Source organism: Pipistrellus hanaki (assembly GCF_964339955.1).
Source record: "Pipistrellus hanaki genome assembly, chromosome: 8".
Lineage (NCBI taxonomy): Eukaryota > Metazoa > Chordata > Mammalia > Chiroptera > Vespertilionidae > Pipistrellus > Pipistrellus hanaki.
The window spans coordinates 73264397-73281474 of NC_140510.1; the positions used below are offsets into that span (position 1 = coordinate 73264397).

The 17078-nt window shown below is 41.7% G+C and overlaps 1 protein-coding gene across 1 annotated transcript in view; it reads left to right on the forward strand.

Annotated features, from left to right (window-relative positions):
* Positions 1–242: 242 nt before the first annotated feature.
* The window catches only part of LOC311627049 (aldehyde oxidase 4-like), a gene marked incomplete at both ends in the record, with an annotated part of 55350 nt that continues 38514 nt past the window's right edge, over positions 243–17078 (forward strand). The window contains 10 exons of the mRNA XM_084893176.1: positions 243–296; positions 3878–3935; positions 5508–5604; positions 5883–5991; positions 11090–11216; positions 12802–12863; positions 13470–13556; positions 14121–14201; positions 15524–15668; positions 15903–15995. Of these exons, the coding sequence (XP_084749302.1) occupies positions 243–296; positions 3878–3935; positions 5508–5604; positions 5883–5991; positions 11090–11216; positions 12802–12863; positions 13470–13556; positions 14121–14201; positions 15524–15668; positions 15903–15995 (913 nt within the window). The remainder of the gene's footprint in view (positions 297–3877; positions 3936–5507; positions 5605–5882; positions 5992–11089; positions 11217–12801; positions 12864–13469; positions 13557–14120; positions 14202–15523; positions 15669–15902; positions 15996–17078) is intronic.

Here is a 17078-nt window from a genome sequence, read left to right on the forward strand (position 1 = left end):
TCTTCAAAGGGGACGGGCAATGATTTGGGTCACTCCTGGCACAGGAGGAGACAGGTGCTGCCAAGAGCCCTTTGAAGTGCTTGCGGGCGGGGAGGGGCGCCTCTCAGATGAGGCTATAAATCACCCGCTGATGCTTGGGCTTTCCAAGACTGGTAGGCATCTATCTAGGTTTTTGCTCTCACTGACCTGCTCTATCGGAAGGAAAACCTCCTACTGGGGTGGAGGCACTGTTTTCTGGCACGATGCCTTCTCTCCCCAGTTCTGATGAGCTGATTTTCTTTGTGAATGGAAGAAAGGTAAGTTTACACAATAAATTAATATGAACTTTTGCACACCAGAAACAAAAGCCAAGCTAATTTCTTTTCACTGCAATGCCAGTCCTTATTAACCTCTGCCTTCTGTCTTTTTCAAGTCATACTAGTATATATTGGTCTGAATTTGAAAATGCATCATTCATTCAAGATTTAGTGCAAAATGATGAAAGCATGGGGGCTGTTTCTTGCCTTAACTTTTCTTTTGGACAGTAAGGAGCTCCAATGGATTACAATGGGAGTGAATTCTGACCCAGGTTATGAAAAACTATTATTAGCTCTACTGGAGTTCACCGATGTTATTTCAACAGAAGCACATGTGACATTAAGGATGCTAATAGCAAGGAATGATTTTGTTTTGTCTTCATACATCCACTCAGGCTGGTCAATTAGCCCAGAAACTGAGCCATGGGACAGGGAGGCGGCTGTGTCCACTGGGGAAGAGGTGAGGCAACTCAAATGCTCAGTTGTCCTCAGGCCTGTGCTTGATGAGCAAAATGAATAAGTAAAATGTTTGAGGTGCTTTGAGACAATTAGGTGGGGGGAAAACTGATAACATATTAAAATTTGGTGTTAATGATTTTGCTTTCCAAGCCTCAATTGCACTGCATTACTGATGTTCTTCCCTTAAAAGAGGAGACTCAACTTTAATCATGGCAAAAATTCTTGAGAGCGTTGCCTATCAAATAGCAGGGAAACAACATTTTTAGGAAACCCATGAACTAAAGAACGAAACATGAAAGAGAAAGAAAAGAACAACAACAACAAAAATCTGGATTTAGTAATACTGCTTACCCATTGTTCAGGATCTTGCATGACCTGGAGCCAACTGGCAAGTCGGAAGAATAACTGCTGAGTAGATAGTTCACAGGAATTCAAAAGCTAAGAGCTTTTCTGAGAGCAGGGAAAATGGGGCTTTGTTGCTTTGCTGTTGCTGGGAAATAAAACCATTTATCCTTTAATAACACTTTCGAATGATTATCCCCTCTCCAGGTCTCCCAATCTTTTGAATTCATAGCTGATATTTTGGTATTTTTCCCTTTCTCCATTTTACAAATTTCTAAGACAAGTTGTAGATGGCAAATAGAAGGATGGAAATATATGCAGCTCTTTGGAGAAATCGGGTTTGCTGTTATTTTTGTGGTTGGTCTTCTTTCCTTTAGACCCAGGAGCACAGAGTTGAGCGAAGCACATTCCTCCACCAATGGCACGTCTTCATCAACAAGGCTCTTCTTCTGCTTTATATTGTTTTCTTTTTATTTCTTATTTTCTCTTTATTTCCTTCTCCGAGATGCATCCACCACTCTTGTGTATATACTTTGTCCTTGTCATATACTTTCATACATCCTTATCATATATTTTCAATATAGTCATTTAGAAAGATAGATGTAGCCTTGAAATATATGCAGCTGACCCTTGAACAATACAGGTTTGAAATGTGCTGGTCCACTTATGTGTGATTTTGTGTGTGGTGTGTGCATTTTTTTCCAATGTATTTTCCTTATGATTTTCTGAATCACATTTTCACTAGCTTACTTTATTGCAAGAAAAAAAAAATATATATGTTTATATAACATACAAACTATGTGTTATTGACTGCTTATGTTATTGGTAAGGCTTCCAGTCAAGAGTGGTCTATTAATAGTTAAGTTTCAGGGGAGTCAGAAGTTATACATGAATTTTCAACTGTGCAGGGGGACCAGCCCCCCTAATTCCACATTGTTCAAGGTTCAACTGTACAGTGCTTGGCTTTGCATGCATGTGCTTATATTCTTATTATATTTCACCTGAGTGAAATTGTGATTTACTTTACAAAGACTTATACATCCCTTCATGTCTTTTGTGACTCACCGCTGTTTTTGAGATCTATCCATGTTGCTCTCTGAACCCCTGGCTCATTATGTCTGCATGTAGAGCTCTCCGGGCTGTGTACGTCCTTCACTCTGCTTATGCAGTCCCCCAGTGATACACACATGGGATGCTTCCAATTCCCCACTACATGCAGTGAACCCCCAACTGTGTGTTTCCTTACCAATGCTGGCAAGAAAATCACTCAGTGAGATTATGGCATGCCAATGTCTTAGGTCCTGCCAGGTGGCTTTCTGAATCCTACACAAGATACATTTTCCCACTGTGATTGCATGACAAGTGCTGCCTTCTTATCAACACTTGATACAATCAGACTTGCTAAACTGTGCTAATCTGATGGGTGTAAAATGTTCTCTCATTGTGGGTCTCCCTTGCTTATCTCTTTCTTCATATACATAGTAAAAAGAAATCATTTCCTACCTGTCTGTAAAGTACCAGAGGAAACAGAAGGTATGAGTACAATTTTGTGAGTGCAACTTATGGTATGACCAGAATTTTTCATATGATTACTAAAATACATAGTTATTTTTAAAATATATTTTTATAGATTTCAGAGAGGAAGGAAGAGAGAGAGACAGAGAGAGAGAGAGAGAGAGAGAGAGAGAGAGAGAGAGAGATTTCAATGATGAGAAAAAAATCATTGATTGGCTGCTTCCTGCATTCCCCCTACTGGGGATTAAGCCTACAACTTAGGCATGTGCCCTGACCAGAATGGAACCATGACCTCCTGGTTCATAGGTCGATACGCAACCACTGAGCCACTATGGCAGGGCTGAAATGTTTATTTTAAATGGCTGGGAGTGCTATATACATGAGATGTCAGAATTGCAGGTAGCATCCTTTCATTAAGTTCCCAAAGCCCTATCTTGTTTTCTCCTTCTTTGTTTGGGCCTTGATCCTTCCATGTCTAATGGGTCCTGAGCTTTTCTCTGGCTCTTCAGATCCTCTGAGGACGCAGAAGGAAGCTTGGAAATATGAGGCATTTATTAAAAATATTGTGGTTTGCTGTTGTTTTTTTTTTTTCCTGGGGAGATAAAAATACACACACTTTTAGAAGAATAATGTTCTCTTTTTTGTTGTTGCTCAGTGCTACTCTTCCAGGTGATTTTCTCTTCAGTTCTCTCTAATCCTGCCTAACTGTACCCTGCCAGGGAGCTGCTTGGGCAGGGAGGGCAGACGGCTTTCATCACAGGTGTCATCTTTGATTTATTGGTGCCAACAGCCTGGCATGCACCATGAGAGACAGGCAGTGATTGATGCTCCCTTCTGCACTTCCCTCATCTACTGGCACCTGCATTTCATTGAGGAAGGATGGAGAAGACAGGGTGTCTCCCTTAAACCCACTCCGTTTTGATCTTATGACTTGTTAAAAAATCTTTTGCAATTAATCTGTTTTGTGGCTTTCTGTAGCCACTAGTTATCTTGATCAATTTTGGAACCTGTGTATCCATTTCCCTAGATGACTGTAAGGAAAAACAATCCAGAATTTACACTTGTCATATGTGTTACAAAATGCAGAGGCGTTAAGATAATGCTCATTTTTTTCAAAATTCTGACTCCAAGTGTTGTGTTTCCTTTGCTGTTGTTTTGTCTTTGGACGCCATCACCTACCAAAAACATGCCCCTAAACAACAGGTAGAGTTGCCACACGTTCTGGTGTTCTCTTCCTGAATCCCTCCTCTCGCTCCACAATGTAGGTCGTAGAGAAGAGCGCTGATCCTGAAATGACCCTGCTGTTCTACCTACGGAAAGTCCGTATCCTTACGTTTTGCTGTAATCCATCTGAGTTGGGTGGTAGACAGTGAACACGCTAAGACTTCTGAAGAAAGCCACCCTGTATTTGTTCTGGGTCCATAGCCTGGTGTCCAATGTGTAGTGTCCTGTTGGAGTTCAGAGAATGCCTCCAGAAGTGACAGATGTGGACTTTATTTGTTGTAGTTTTCCACCTGAGCATTCACCCAAAAGACCCTTCCAGGGAACCACGAGGGTCCACTGGGAATAGCTTTGGGAAATAACTTCATGACTTTTGAGGCCCGCGGTCACCTGGATGGCAGCTTCATATTCAGGCATGTGAAGGTGAAAACGCCTGGCCAATTGCTCAGGGAAGCATGTCTAATAAATTATGTTGCCGGATGCCGCCTGTTCAATGAAATCCCTTGCAATATAGTTTCAACCCTATCATTTTACTCCTTTCATCAATATATCTGCCCCTATTCTACTCACTATTCTGGGAACTGTTCGTGTGTCTGAACTATCACCGGGCAGCTGGGATGGATGGGGTGACTCCGTAGGAGGCTGTGACCTTGCGAAGGAGTGAGATAGTCAAAGAAAGATGGGTGGCTTCCTTATATTTGGTTTCTTGTGTGACTGGGTCCCATTCTGGCAATGACGCCTGAGTCAGGCCCCATGTCAGCAGCAGATTGGGGTTTTGTGGAGCCTGAAGTTTTTATAATATTGGAGACTTGCCTTCAGGGGGAAAAAATATAAAATTAGCTATGTAAATTAGGTACAGGGCCCTGGAAGGGGCCATGGGAGTCCTGTGAAAAGTGCAGTAGGTCAGTGCTGGTGTATACCATGGCTCAGACAGAAAAGCCAATATTTGTGCATCACCCACTTGAGAACAAGTTGAAAATAAGCCTCTGGTCCAATGGGGGTGGCTCAGTGGTTGAGCATCTACCCAGGAGTCAAGAGGTCACTTGTAGATTCCGGGTCAGGGCACATGCCCATTTGGGGGCTCAATCCCCAGTAGGGGGAGCATGCAGGAGGCATCTGATTAATGATTTTCATCACTGATGTTTCTTTTTCTCTCTCCCTCTCCCTTCCTCTCTGTCTAAAAATCAATAAAAACATATTTTAAAAATAATAAGCCTCTGACTCCATCCCAGTACTGTTGACTCTGTAATCAGAGGTTGAGGCCTCTCAGGTGAGCCACATTTACTTAGAACGACTTCTTTATGCCTTTTGGCACCAGAAAGAATGAACAGAGGAGAACTCTTGAGCAAGGAACTCAAGAGAACATGTTACTTGTCGGCATCCAAGGAAAAAGAATGTAAAACGCAAAGGGGCCCAGCCTGTGTGGCTCAGTGGTTGAGTGTTGCCCCATCAACCAGGAGGTTACTATTGATTCCCAGGCAAGGCACATGCCGGGATTTCAGGCTCAATCTCCAGTAGAGGGCATGTAGGAGGATGGATAATTTTCTCTCATTGTTGATGCTTCTATCTCTCTCTTCCTCTCCCTTCCTCTCTCTGAAATCAATTTAAAAATATTTTAAAAAATAAAAGCAAAGGAGCCTGGGTCCTTTTTTTCCTTGACTTGCTTCTTTCCAGTCCACCTCACAGGCACCAAGTACGGCTGTGGGAGTGGAGGCTGTGGCGCCTGCACTGTCATGGTTTCAAGATATGACCCCAAGACCAAGAAGATCCGGTATCCTTTGTGTTGGGCATGGCCCTGCTTGGGCACATCTGGGAAGGTTGAAGACCCTCTCATTTTGCTGTCCATATTCACTCCTCTCCCTCTCCCCAGGTGCCCATGGCACTCACACAGCTCTGGGCCTCCTCTCCCTTTATGGTTTTATATCTAGAGTTCTCTGTATTCTCACAGAAATACAGTCCAGTGATTCTCCCGGACCGACATTACTCCCGGAATTATGTTACCCACTCCCTATGATTCCCAGGTGTTCTCTTGACACAATTCTCTCACAGTCATTATCCAGTCACCGCATGCCTGGTGCCCATCTGTTCTCTGTATGGGGCTGCTGTCACCACGGTGGAAGGTATCGGAAGCATCAAAACCAGGATTCACCCCGTGCAGGTAAGCGTGTATTCTGATTGGGACCAGGTGTTGGTATAGGTATCCCTCGTGGTCCCATGTACTCTAAATAGGTTGCCAACTATGAGATCCTTTGTGCTTTTAAATTCCCATTTGGTTAGATTCCATGCTTTGTAGCTAGGAATCTTTTCAAAGATTGGTGTATAAATAAAGTTTTCTTTATTAATTTTAATATATCTCATTTAGCTTCTCAGCCTTGTCTTTGCCCTAAACAAATCAAGAACAGTTCATTCTTATGAGAAAAGAAAATGAGATAGAAAAGCAGGTGTTTATGGAAGATAACAGGTTGTCTACCACATTCAAAATACTGACCTCTAAATGAGAGGCTAATTGTGTGTACAAATAAGCCCCATGCTCACCAAATGTCTCAGGAGAAACTGAGCATCCCGGTGGCATTAAAACACAGCTAAAATGACAACGTGTTTAGCAAAGTTTGCTGGACTTTCTGAAGAAATGGTGATGCTATTTGCATATACTAGCATAACACCGGGACCAGTTTGGCTCAGTGGATAGAGCGTCGGCCTGCGGACTGAAAGGTCCCGGGTTTGATTCCGGGCAGGGGCATATACCTTGGTTGCAGGCACATCCCCAGTGGGGGCTGTGCAAGAGGCAGCTGATCGATGATTCTCTCTCATCTATGTTTCTAATCTCTATCCCTCTCTCTTCCTCTCCGTGAAAAATCAATAAAATATAAAAAACAACAGCATATACTAGTATAGGAACTGCTGTAAAAGTTGTTTTAAAAGCAGTGTATAAAAAGAAAAATGGTAAATAGCTATATTTCCCCTTGACATTCTTTCCCCTCGAAAACTGTGGTTGGAGCATAGAAGCCAAGAGCATCCTCTGACAGTGTGTTCCCATTGATGAGTATTTGGTTACAGTGCATGGCATACCTGCCTCACCATCTTTACAAGTTATGGAAGCACTTCATGCCGCAGCCTATCAGATTTCTTTCTCTCCAGTCACCTTTCAAAATCACATTTGACATTCAATGTTATGTTAGTTTCAGGTGTAAAACATAGTGGTTTGACATTAGTGTAACTTATGAAGTGATCCCCCTGGTAAGTCTAGTACCAGCTGGCACCATACGGTTATTACAATATTATTGACTATATTCCCTATGATGCACTTTACATCCCCATGACTGTTTTGTATCTTCCAGTTTGTACTTCTTGATTCCTTCCCCCTTTTCACCCAGTCCTCTAACCCCCGCCCTCCCATCTGGCAACTATCAGTTTGTTCTCTGTATCCATGAGTCAGCTTCTGCTTTGTTTGTTTGTTTTGTTCTTTAGATTTCACATGTGAAATCATATGGTATTTGTCTTTGTCTCACTTACTGCACTCACATAATACTCTATATGTTCATCTGTTGTCCAAATGGTAAAATTTTATTCTTTCTTAAGGCCAAGTAATGTTTCACTGTATATATGTACCATGGCTTTAAAATTTTTAAAAATCTTTATTGTTGAGATTATTTCCCCCCCCCCGCCCCCTTGTTCCCCTTCACCTGGTTCCCACCTGCCACAGGCCTTCATCTTCCTATTGTCTGTGTCTTTAGAATGCATATATGCATATAAGATCTTTGTTTAATCACTTCCCGACCCTTCCCCACTTCTCTTCCCTCTGAGAATCGTCAGTCTCTTCCATTTTCGTGCCTCTGTAATTTTGATGTGGTTGTGGGAGGCAGTGATTACAGGCAAACCTAAGGCCACTATCTTCCTACTTTGCATATATTGATTCTGTACCACAATTTTTTATCCACTAGTCCATTGACGGACACTTACGTTGTTTCCATATCTTGGCTATTGCTGCAATGAATATAAGGTTGCATATATTTTTTCAAATTAACATATCATGTTAAAAATGCAGTCTTCATTTTAGTAATTGTATCCTTAACTGATTCTTTTTTTATGTTTTCTGACTGTCATTCTTATGTTTCTTCTCTCGTTGTTGAAGTTCTCACTAAATTCATCCACTCTTCCCCTAAGTTCATATAACATCCTTGTAAGCAGTTTAAATTCTGCATCTGGTAGACCACTTGTCTCCATTTGTTGAGCTCTTTTTCTTTTTCTTTTCTTTTTTAATATATTTTATTGATTTTCCATAGAGAGAAAGGGAGAGGGATAGACAGCTAGAAATGTCGATGAGAGAGAAACGTCGACCAGCTGCCTCCTGCACACCCCCTACTGGGGATGTGCCCGCAACCAATGTACATGCCCTTGACGGAATCAAACCTGGGACCTTTCAGTCTGCAGACCAACGCTCTATCCACTGAGCCAAACCAGTTTTAGCTGAGCCCTTTTTCTGAAATTTTGTCCCATTCTTACATTTGGGACATTTTTTTGTTTCCCCAGCCATGTTGGCTGATTCTCTGTGTTTTGTGTTTTGTTTTGTTTTCTTTTTTCTGCTTTAAGTGAATCTGTTACATCTTCTAGTCTTCGCAGAGTTGCCTTATATAATAGGTGTCCTGTAGGGCCCAGTGAGGCATTCTCCTTCATCACCCGAGTGGATTGTCTGTGCCCTCTTATTACTGCTGAGCTTTCATTGCTGTGGCAATGTCAGTGGGATAAATTGACCCCAGGCTAACTGGCTGTGAGGAATGTCTGTGACTACAGCAGACAAGCTGTTTTTCAGGAGCTGATTCCATGGAGTGGTTTTGCTTTGTCAAGGTTCCGGTGCCTGCGATGGCCCTCCTTTGGGTCTGTTGTTTGTGTGGCTAATTGGTTGGTGTTCTGGTGTGGCCTAAAACCGGGTATGATGATTCTGGCAGCTCTTGGGAGGATCTCTGGGGCAGACCAAGTCACTTGCTATGCCTTGCCCAAGGCCACCAGGTAGAAGCTACAAAGTGAACTGCAGATGGTTGCCATCTGTGCTAAACTTGGAGGTGCCTGGGAGAGGCTAAGCTGCAAACTGAGGCCAGCTGCCACTTGTGTCAGAGGTATGAGGCATGCTGGGGCCAGATGTTACTTGTCTAGAGTTCGTGTGTTTCTGAGATATTTTAGGGAAGTCAACTGGGTAGGCTGAGACCTGTCACTTTGAAGAGGTTTCAGGTTTGTGCATAGTTGGGTAGGGCAGGTTCTTAATGAATCACTAGGGTGGGGTGAACAGTGTAATTAATTGGAAAATCAGATTTGGCACTACCTGCACCAGCAGGCCAGGCAGGAGAAGGGCTCAACATGGGAACAATGGTGTCTACCAGATGGCTATGTGGGAGGAGAGCTCAACCAAAGAACAATGATGTGCACTCTAGTATTTTCTGTCCAAGAGAGAGCTGCCCCTCCAGCCCTCACCTGAAGCCAGATGATTCAGGTGCCCTCATGTCCCTGGCTTTTTTCAAGCTGCTGTCCCTTTGCTGTAACTTGGGGCAGATGTTTGTGGGTAAGTAAATCTGTGCTCAGGCACTTTAAGAGGATGCCTGGGTCTCCAGCACTTCTCCTTCTCACTCAGATAGAACCCCTGCTGATTTTCACAGCCAAGTATTGTAAAGACTCCTCTTCCTGGCAACTGGTACTCTGGATATGAGGCCAGGATCCTTTGCTCCCTCCACAGCCAAGATAACCCACTCTGTTCTTAACCATCATGGGTGGGTGTGGGATCAGCCTGTTTTGTGTCTTTGCCTCTCCTACCAGTCACTATGTGGCCTCTTCTTTAAATCCTTAGTCTTAAGAATTCCATTCAGCTAGTCTTCAGTTGGTTTTCAGTGATGGTTGGTTTATAATTTGATTGTAATTTTGATGTGGTCATGGGAGAAGTCAAGCACAGCATTTACCTCCTTGACCAGAAGTCTCTCTCAAATATTGATTTGTTCAGTAGTGCCCTGGAATAGGCTTATACTGGCTTGTGAGAGCTGATTCTTAAACTTTCGGAATCTTTGTGAGCCATTCTTTAAATACAGCCATTATTAACAATGAAACTACACAAACTTAAAATTAAATAAGTAATGACAAAAACAAAGTTAATAAATATCATCATTCATCATCTGCTAATTATTTTACTACATTTACTCTTGTTTATACCCTTAAGATTATTTGTCTATTATATCTACTTGGTGGAAATTCCATAGAATGGTATTCCACTACACATCTCTCCCCAGATCCGCATTCAAGGACATCACATTGGAAGCCTGACACCAGCCCTATTGGAAATATTTGCACAGCTGAAATTGGTAGAAACTATAATACAAATCAGAGCCTTTTCCCCCAGAGACCCAGTTCTTAAGATTGACCACCACATTTACAGCCAGTTTCTATGCCACATCTGAAGCCACACAGCCGCATTTCCCTTTAGCATTAGAACAATGTCTATCCTTTTTTATTATTATTGATTTTTTACAGAGAGGAAGAGAGAGAGATAGAGAGCTAGAAACGTTGATGAGAGAGAAACATCGACCAGCTGCCTCCTGCACACACACACACACACACACACACACACACCCACTGGGGATGTGCCCTCAACCAATGTACATGCCCCTGACCAGAATCAAATCTGGCACCCCTCAGTCAGCAGACCGACGCTCTACAACTGAGTCAAACCAGTTTCGGCAATCCTTTTTTTTTTTTTTTTTTTTTTTTTTTTTTTTTTTTTTTTAATGGTTACATATGCCTTTGTTGCATTAACATATTTTTTCAGTTACACTTGATATTCAATAATATATTAGTTTCAGGTGTACAGCATATTGGTTAGACATTTATTTAACTCCAAGGTTCCCCCCAAGATGATGGAGTAAGTAAATATTATGCTTGACTTCTCCTCAATAAGTCTAGTACCCACATGACACCATATATATTTATTAAAATATTATGGAATATCTGTCCTTTAAGTTGAACTATGTGGCTTTCATCTCAGGGGTAGTGCTGTTTGAAAAATGTTTGAGCCATCTGGGTGAGCACCATGCAAGAGACACATGGGACAGAGTCACACAGAGGAACCCAGAGTCATGTCTCACATCTGCATCTTCATGGCATAGATTCTTTGTATAGAATGGATGAAGTAAATTGTTATTTCTCACTCTCTTTTATTTCCTGTCCAGTATAAGGAACCCAAAGGTTTAGTGCATAAATAATGTACCCTTTCCTCCCAGGAAAGACTTGCCAAGTGCCACGGCACACAGTGTGGCTTCTGCAGCCCAGGAATGGCGATGTCCATCTACACGCTGCTGAGGAACCACCCAGAGCCGACCCCTGAGCAAATAATGGAAGCTCTTGGAGGTGAGCCTTCTTGGCCTTCTGCAGGCAAGACCTAAGATAGGAATGGACCAAGCAACTAGAGAAGGAGGTCTCCGCCATGCAGAGAAGTTGTGGCAGAGCTTTGGGCTTCCTCTTTACTCCCTCGCTTCACCCAAGTCTTTTCCAGGAAGTGCTGCCTTCATTTTGTCAGTAGAGAGGCCAAGAATTGGGGCTATATTGGTTTTATCACAAAACTTTCTCCCTTCATAGAGCCCATTGTCCTTCTGCAAAGCCATTCAGATGGGCTATTGATAACACTTTCAATAGAATCTTTCCTAAAAGTGGAAATTTGGGCAGTATGGAAGAACAAGATTTTGTTGTTTATTTTTAAATTAATGTGTTAAGATCATTCATGAATTCTACTTACTTATAGTAATTTTACAAAGAGAATAGGCTTTCAGATACTTTACAATTTTATGTTCTGGTTGGGTTTATTATAAGATAAAAGAGGTCATAGAAGCAATTACTTATCATAATAAGCTTGGTGATGAATTCTATTTTCTTTTTTAAAATGTATTTTATTGATATTTTACAGAGTGGAAGGGAGAGAGATAGAGAGTCAGAAACATCAGTGAGAGAGAAACATTGATCAGCTGCCTCCTGCACACTCCCTACTGGGATGTGCCCGGAAGCAAGTTTCATGTCCTTGACTGGAATCGAACCTGGGACCCTTCATTCCACAGGCCGACACTCTCTCCACTGAGCCAAATTGGTTAGGGCATGAATTCAATTTTCTATAACAAATAGCTGTCAAGTTTTGGTGAACAAACATAATTTTCTACAAAAAAAGAGAGCATGTCATGTTATGAAATGTAGTCTTCTGTAACAAACATACCTAGTTTTAAAGTAACTGGTGATTAGTTTTTAGGCGAAAGCTGAATATTAGTTTTTAGGAGCAAAAATATTAGTTTTTAGGAGCAAATATCTGAATATCGTAAGAAAGCTCTTGGTCCCTTTCAATTAAAAGACCTAGACAAAAATTCAGTTTTATAATGAAAAAATGTAGACTAAAACAAAGTAAAAATTCAACATAAATTTTATGGTAACTGATATGGAAATATTCTCTAATAGTTTTCCTTATCTCTCAACAACTTCTTTACTCAAATTTTTTCAGTTTCTCACTAAGTACTAAAACTTTGGCCTATGGTTTCAATTATAATTTTAACCAAACCTGAATAGATTTGAACAATAGATAATCTTTGTTCAATGAAATAACCCACACTTGTGAAGTATATGGAGTTTTGAAAAATCAGATATATTGTGATTTTTCTTGCTTTTTTTTTTTTTTTTTTTTTTTTTTTTTAATAAACACAGTCTTATAGCAATGGACTATTTCCTCCCAGATTCTATGCCTGTAATTCCCATAGCAAGCATTATGAAATTACATTGTAAAATCTGGCACAAGATCTATTTTTTGAAGAACATCTCTGTTTCAAAGAGCAAATTTGCTGGTTTGGGAAGGAAAAAAAAAATTAATTGCTATTATAACTTTCCACTGAAAACATGAAGGAAAAACATGCAATATATTTCTATATCATTTGTTAAAAATTGATCTCTTCTTAATCAGGTAATTTGTGTCGCTGTACTGGATACCGACCAATTATAGAAAGTGGAAATACTTTCTGTGCGGTAAGTTAACATAAAGAATATATAGAGAAAATTTTTTAACCGATTTAATTATTTCTTAATCTATATTTTATTTTCTTCAATAGAGTTTGCATCTATTGAATAGCAAAATTAGTAAAATCTCAGTATATCCTCTATGCCATGTCTATAAGCTTTGAAGGAAGATGTGTGAAAGAGAATTAGTGAGCAGGAAGGGAAGACACAGAGGAGCCTTAAGAAGAATAAGCCTGGAAAGACAGGATGGGAATGAGTGCATGGAGTTACAGTAACTGGACAGTGCAGTATCCTATGATTCTAAAGAGGAGACAAACTTTCAACAGGCAAGGTCTCAGTTAGGTGTTTTTCCAGCACTCCTCTAACTCTCTTCATCCCCCCCCCCCCCCCAAGACTTGAGAGAGACCATTAACAAGTGTGGTGCACGTTCCTGCCATTTCTCTAGCTGTTCAGTGACTGAATGCCTTGCTCCCCACCCCAGCCCATTACAGGGTCCTTGAGGGCAAGGACACACTCTATGATCTCCTCCTGTGGGGCCTGGGCGCTGCCTGGTACTCAGGTCAGAATTTAAAGAATCAACCAATGATTTTGTTTTAAACGGCGTTCCTTCCAAAGGCATCAACTGTCTGTCAGCTGAAAGGATCGGGAAAATGTTGCATGGATCAGGATGAAGAAAGGTCTTCTGTGAAGGGACAGGAAAAGGTAAGTATTGGTGTTCCGCTGCATTTGGGTTTGACTGGAAAAATACCCAATAGATCCAAATGTATTCACGTTTTCTACTCTTATCAGTAAATTCAGGGCATAAACAGCCTTCAAAAGTCCCCTAAATAGGCAGCTCTTTGACTTTCATGAGGCCAGTCACCACAGAAGGCTGTCTTCTTCTGTCAGAAGCATTGCAACTTTCTGTGCTAATCTGGATTTACCCATCCCCTCACCCCCAATCATGGGACATACGCAGGGGTGCCTCTTTATGCTCATGGCAAATACGTATCTGCAAATAACACTTGAGACCCAGCACAGAAGCTGAAAACCCAACTCCTGACACCCAAAGAGCCAGCCTGAGCTCAGTAAAGCTGCCAGGGCCTCCGTCATGGTCCTCCGAAGGTGGGGAGAATCCCATGGGGACACCATGGGCTCTGGCACCCAACTTTTGTGCCTGAGGTATCAGAGGGTCAGGCCCTAACTCTGAAGTCCCACAGTTAGAGGCTCCCGTACATCTCCCAGTAACTCTGAAGTTGCACTTGTCTTTTATTTTGTTTTGTCGAGATATGTACCAAACTGTATAATGAAGACGAATTCCAGCCCTTGGATCCATCCCAGGAACCTATATTCCCTCCAGAACTGATAGTAAGACACTTTACTTTTGTTATTTCATAACATAATGTGTTACAAAACTTTTGAATTACCCGGTAACTTGTGGCATTACCGAGCATTAGATGTTAGAAATTGGAATTGTGCCCACGATAACAACCCCTTTTCAGGAACTTGTTCAGCTCCACTGTGAATAATTTGAAGCAGATAGTTTAGACTGAGGCATGAGGCTGCCAGGACCTCAGAAGTACTTTGGTCCCACCACCTCCATTGAAGGGTCTGAGCTCAGAGCTGGCAGGTGATGTCCAATATCACACAGAGACTCTGTGAGATACGTTTAAGGCGTTTTGTAAAACTGGTAAAGTAAGATTCAAATGATAGTTATTATGATGGAATTAAATTATTCTTACAATTAACTCTGTGATTTCAACTCAGGTGGGAGAGAGAGAGAATATAAACAGTGCGATAGGCCCATCGTTCTATTCCATGACTATGCCCTGGAGAGAGCATGAGATGAGGGGTATGATTCTACTGGCTTTTCAGAGTCTCAGTCCCTGCACACCCCTCAGAGTGTGAGAACTTGGACACTCCTAGTATTTTGCAATTATATGCATACATGTTGATGTATATACACATGTGTATAAATATAGAGTTATAAAAACATCCACATATACTATACCTGTTGGATGATTTAAGGCAGTGGTTGGCAAACTAATAAGTCAACAGAGCCAAATATCAACAGTACAACGATTAACATTTCTTTTGGGAGCCAAATTTTTTATACTTAAACTTCTTCTAACACCACTTCTCCAAAATAAACTCACCCAGGCCGTGGTACTTTGTGGAAGAGCCACACTCAAGGGGCCAAACAGCCACGCGTGTGGCTTGGGAGCCGCAGTTTGCCAACCACGGATTTAAGGGATGTTTTTCAAGGGTAACTTGGCCTATAAGCAATTTTTATCCTAAAAAATAAATAAATAAAATAAAAATCACCTAATCCCAAAGATGAGACCCCTCTGAGTCATTCTTGGCACAGAACTAGAGGGAGAAGCCGGGCCCTTTAGACACTCATCATACCATGCGGCCTCCTCTTCACACCCTTACTTCACAAACCGTCTACTCTACTCTTTATGCAGGCATTGACGGGCAGACACCCATTATGATGCTTAATGCAATGGTGCCCACACAAAACTTAGAAATCTAGTCTCAGCAAAGCCATCCTTTCCTGTTCCCTAGAAGTTAGGTCTCATCAGAAAGTTAAAATTGGCCAGCAGGCCTTTTGGACACCCAGAGTATATCCTCACAGCATGCAGCCCAGCAGCCTCACCTAAGAGTCTGTGGGCTATGCTTCTCTGCAGAGGATGGCGGAAGATCCAAACAAGAGAAGGCTGACATTTCAAGGGGAAAGGACCGCCTGGATGACCGCTGTGACCCTCAACGACCTCCTGGAGCTGAAAGCCAATTACCCCAAGGCCCCCCTTGTCATGGGGAACACCACAGTGGGTGGGTGTTTTGAAGTATGTTCTCTAGGTAACCCAAACACCCGTGTCTCTTTAAACTCCTCCTAAATGCAATTCATCTTTACTAAAGGATGCCTCTGCCTTTAAAATGCTTTGTTGCTTTCTTTTGCAAATGTCATTTTTGTCACCATTTTCCCTCTTGTTTTATCTGTAAGCAACATCTAGTAGCACCCATTGATTTCCCTTCCTAATTGCTTTAAATGCTTTCCTCCTTAAGGACCCGGCATTAAATTCAAAGATGAGTTCCATCCAGTTTTCATATCTCCAATTGGGCTTCCAGAACTGTATTTTGTGGACAGCACAGACAACGGTATGCACCTTCTTTTTTCAAATAAGATGTAATGATTGGCTGTTGGCGGACTGTTCATTATATACAATGGGCTGATTTGAGCACTTCCTAGGATTTCTGCTGACCTCATTGATTCATTCAGAAATGTTTATTGAGCATGTACTTTGTGTATTTGTGAGCTATATCAAGCTAACGCACTCCACTCAGCTGTGTCACTGAGGACTGCATTGTCATAGGGGCCATAAGGGCAGGAAGATGCCACGTAGTTCAGCCAGGTACGGGAAGGCTGACTGAATAAGAAGACTTAAGACATTGGCTGGCCGCTAGGTAGGAAAGCGTCTTGCTAGACCTTCTTATTTCCTTTTTTTCCTTCACCCGAGGATATGTTTTTATTTTATTTTTTAAACATTCTTATATGTTTTTATTGATTTCAGAGAGAGAAAGGGAGAGGGAGATATAGAAACATCAATCAGACTGGATCATTAATTAGCTGCCTCGAGCCTGCAATCTGAGCATGAAAATCAAACCATGAAGTTTTGATTTACGAGAGAGAGAGAGATAGAGAGAGAGAGAGAGAGAGAGAGAGAGAGACAGAGAGAGAGAGACAGAGAGAGAGAGACAGAGAGAGAGAGAAACACATGCCCAGACAAGGGATCTAATCCAAAACTCAGCTATGTGCCCTGACCAGGATTTGAAATCACAACCTGTTGTTGCACGGGACAATGCTATAACCAACTGAGCCCGCTAGACATTACTTCCTGACTCACAAATTTAAGGCTCATCTACACACACACACACACACACACACAAAACCTAGACTACAAAATTTCCAAGTTATTTCACGTTCTTTTCACAATTTAGCAAGTGCTTTCATATCTCATTTCTCTTTATCTTCACAACAACCGTGGGAGGTATACAGAGCAGGTAGCCTTGGCATCTCTGTTATCCTAAAGGATTTGTAGAGTTAAAGGCTGAAATAACTTCCCAACTTTGCACAGCTATCACTTGGTTAAATCAAGACTAAATCCCATCTCTTTTTACTCTTAGTCAAGTACTCCTTCTACATGGCACCAAATAAGGCTGTCTGAGAAACATATCCCACCG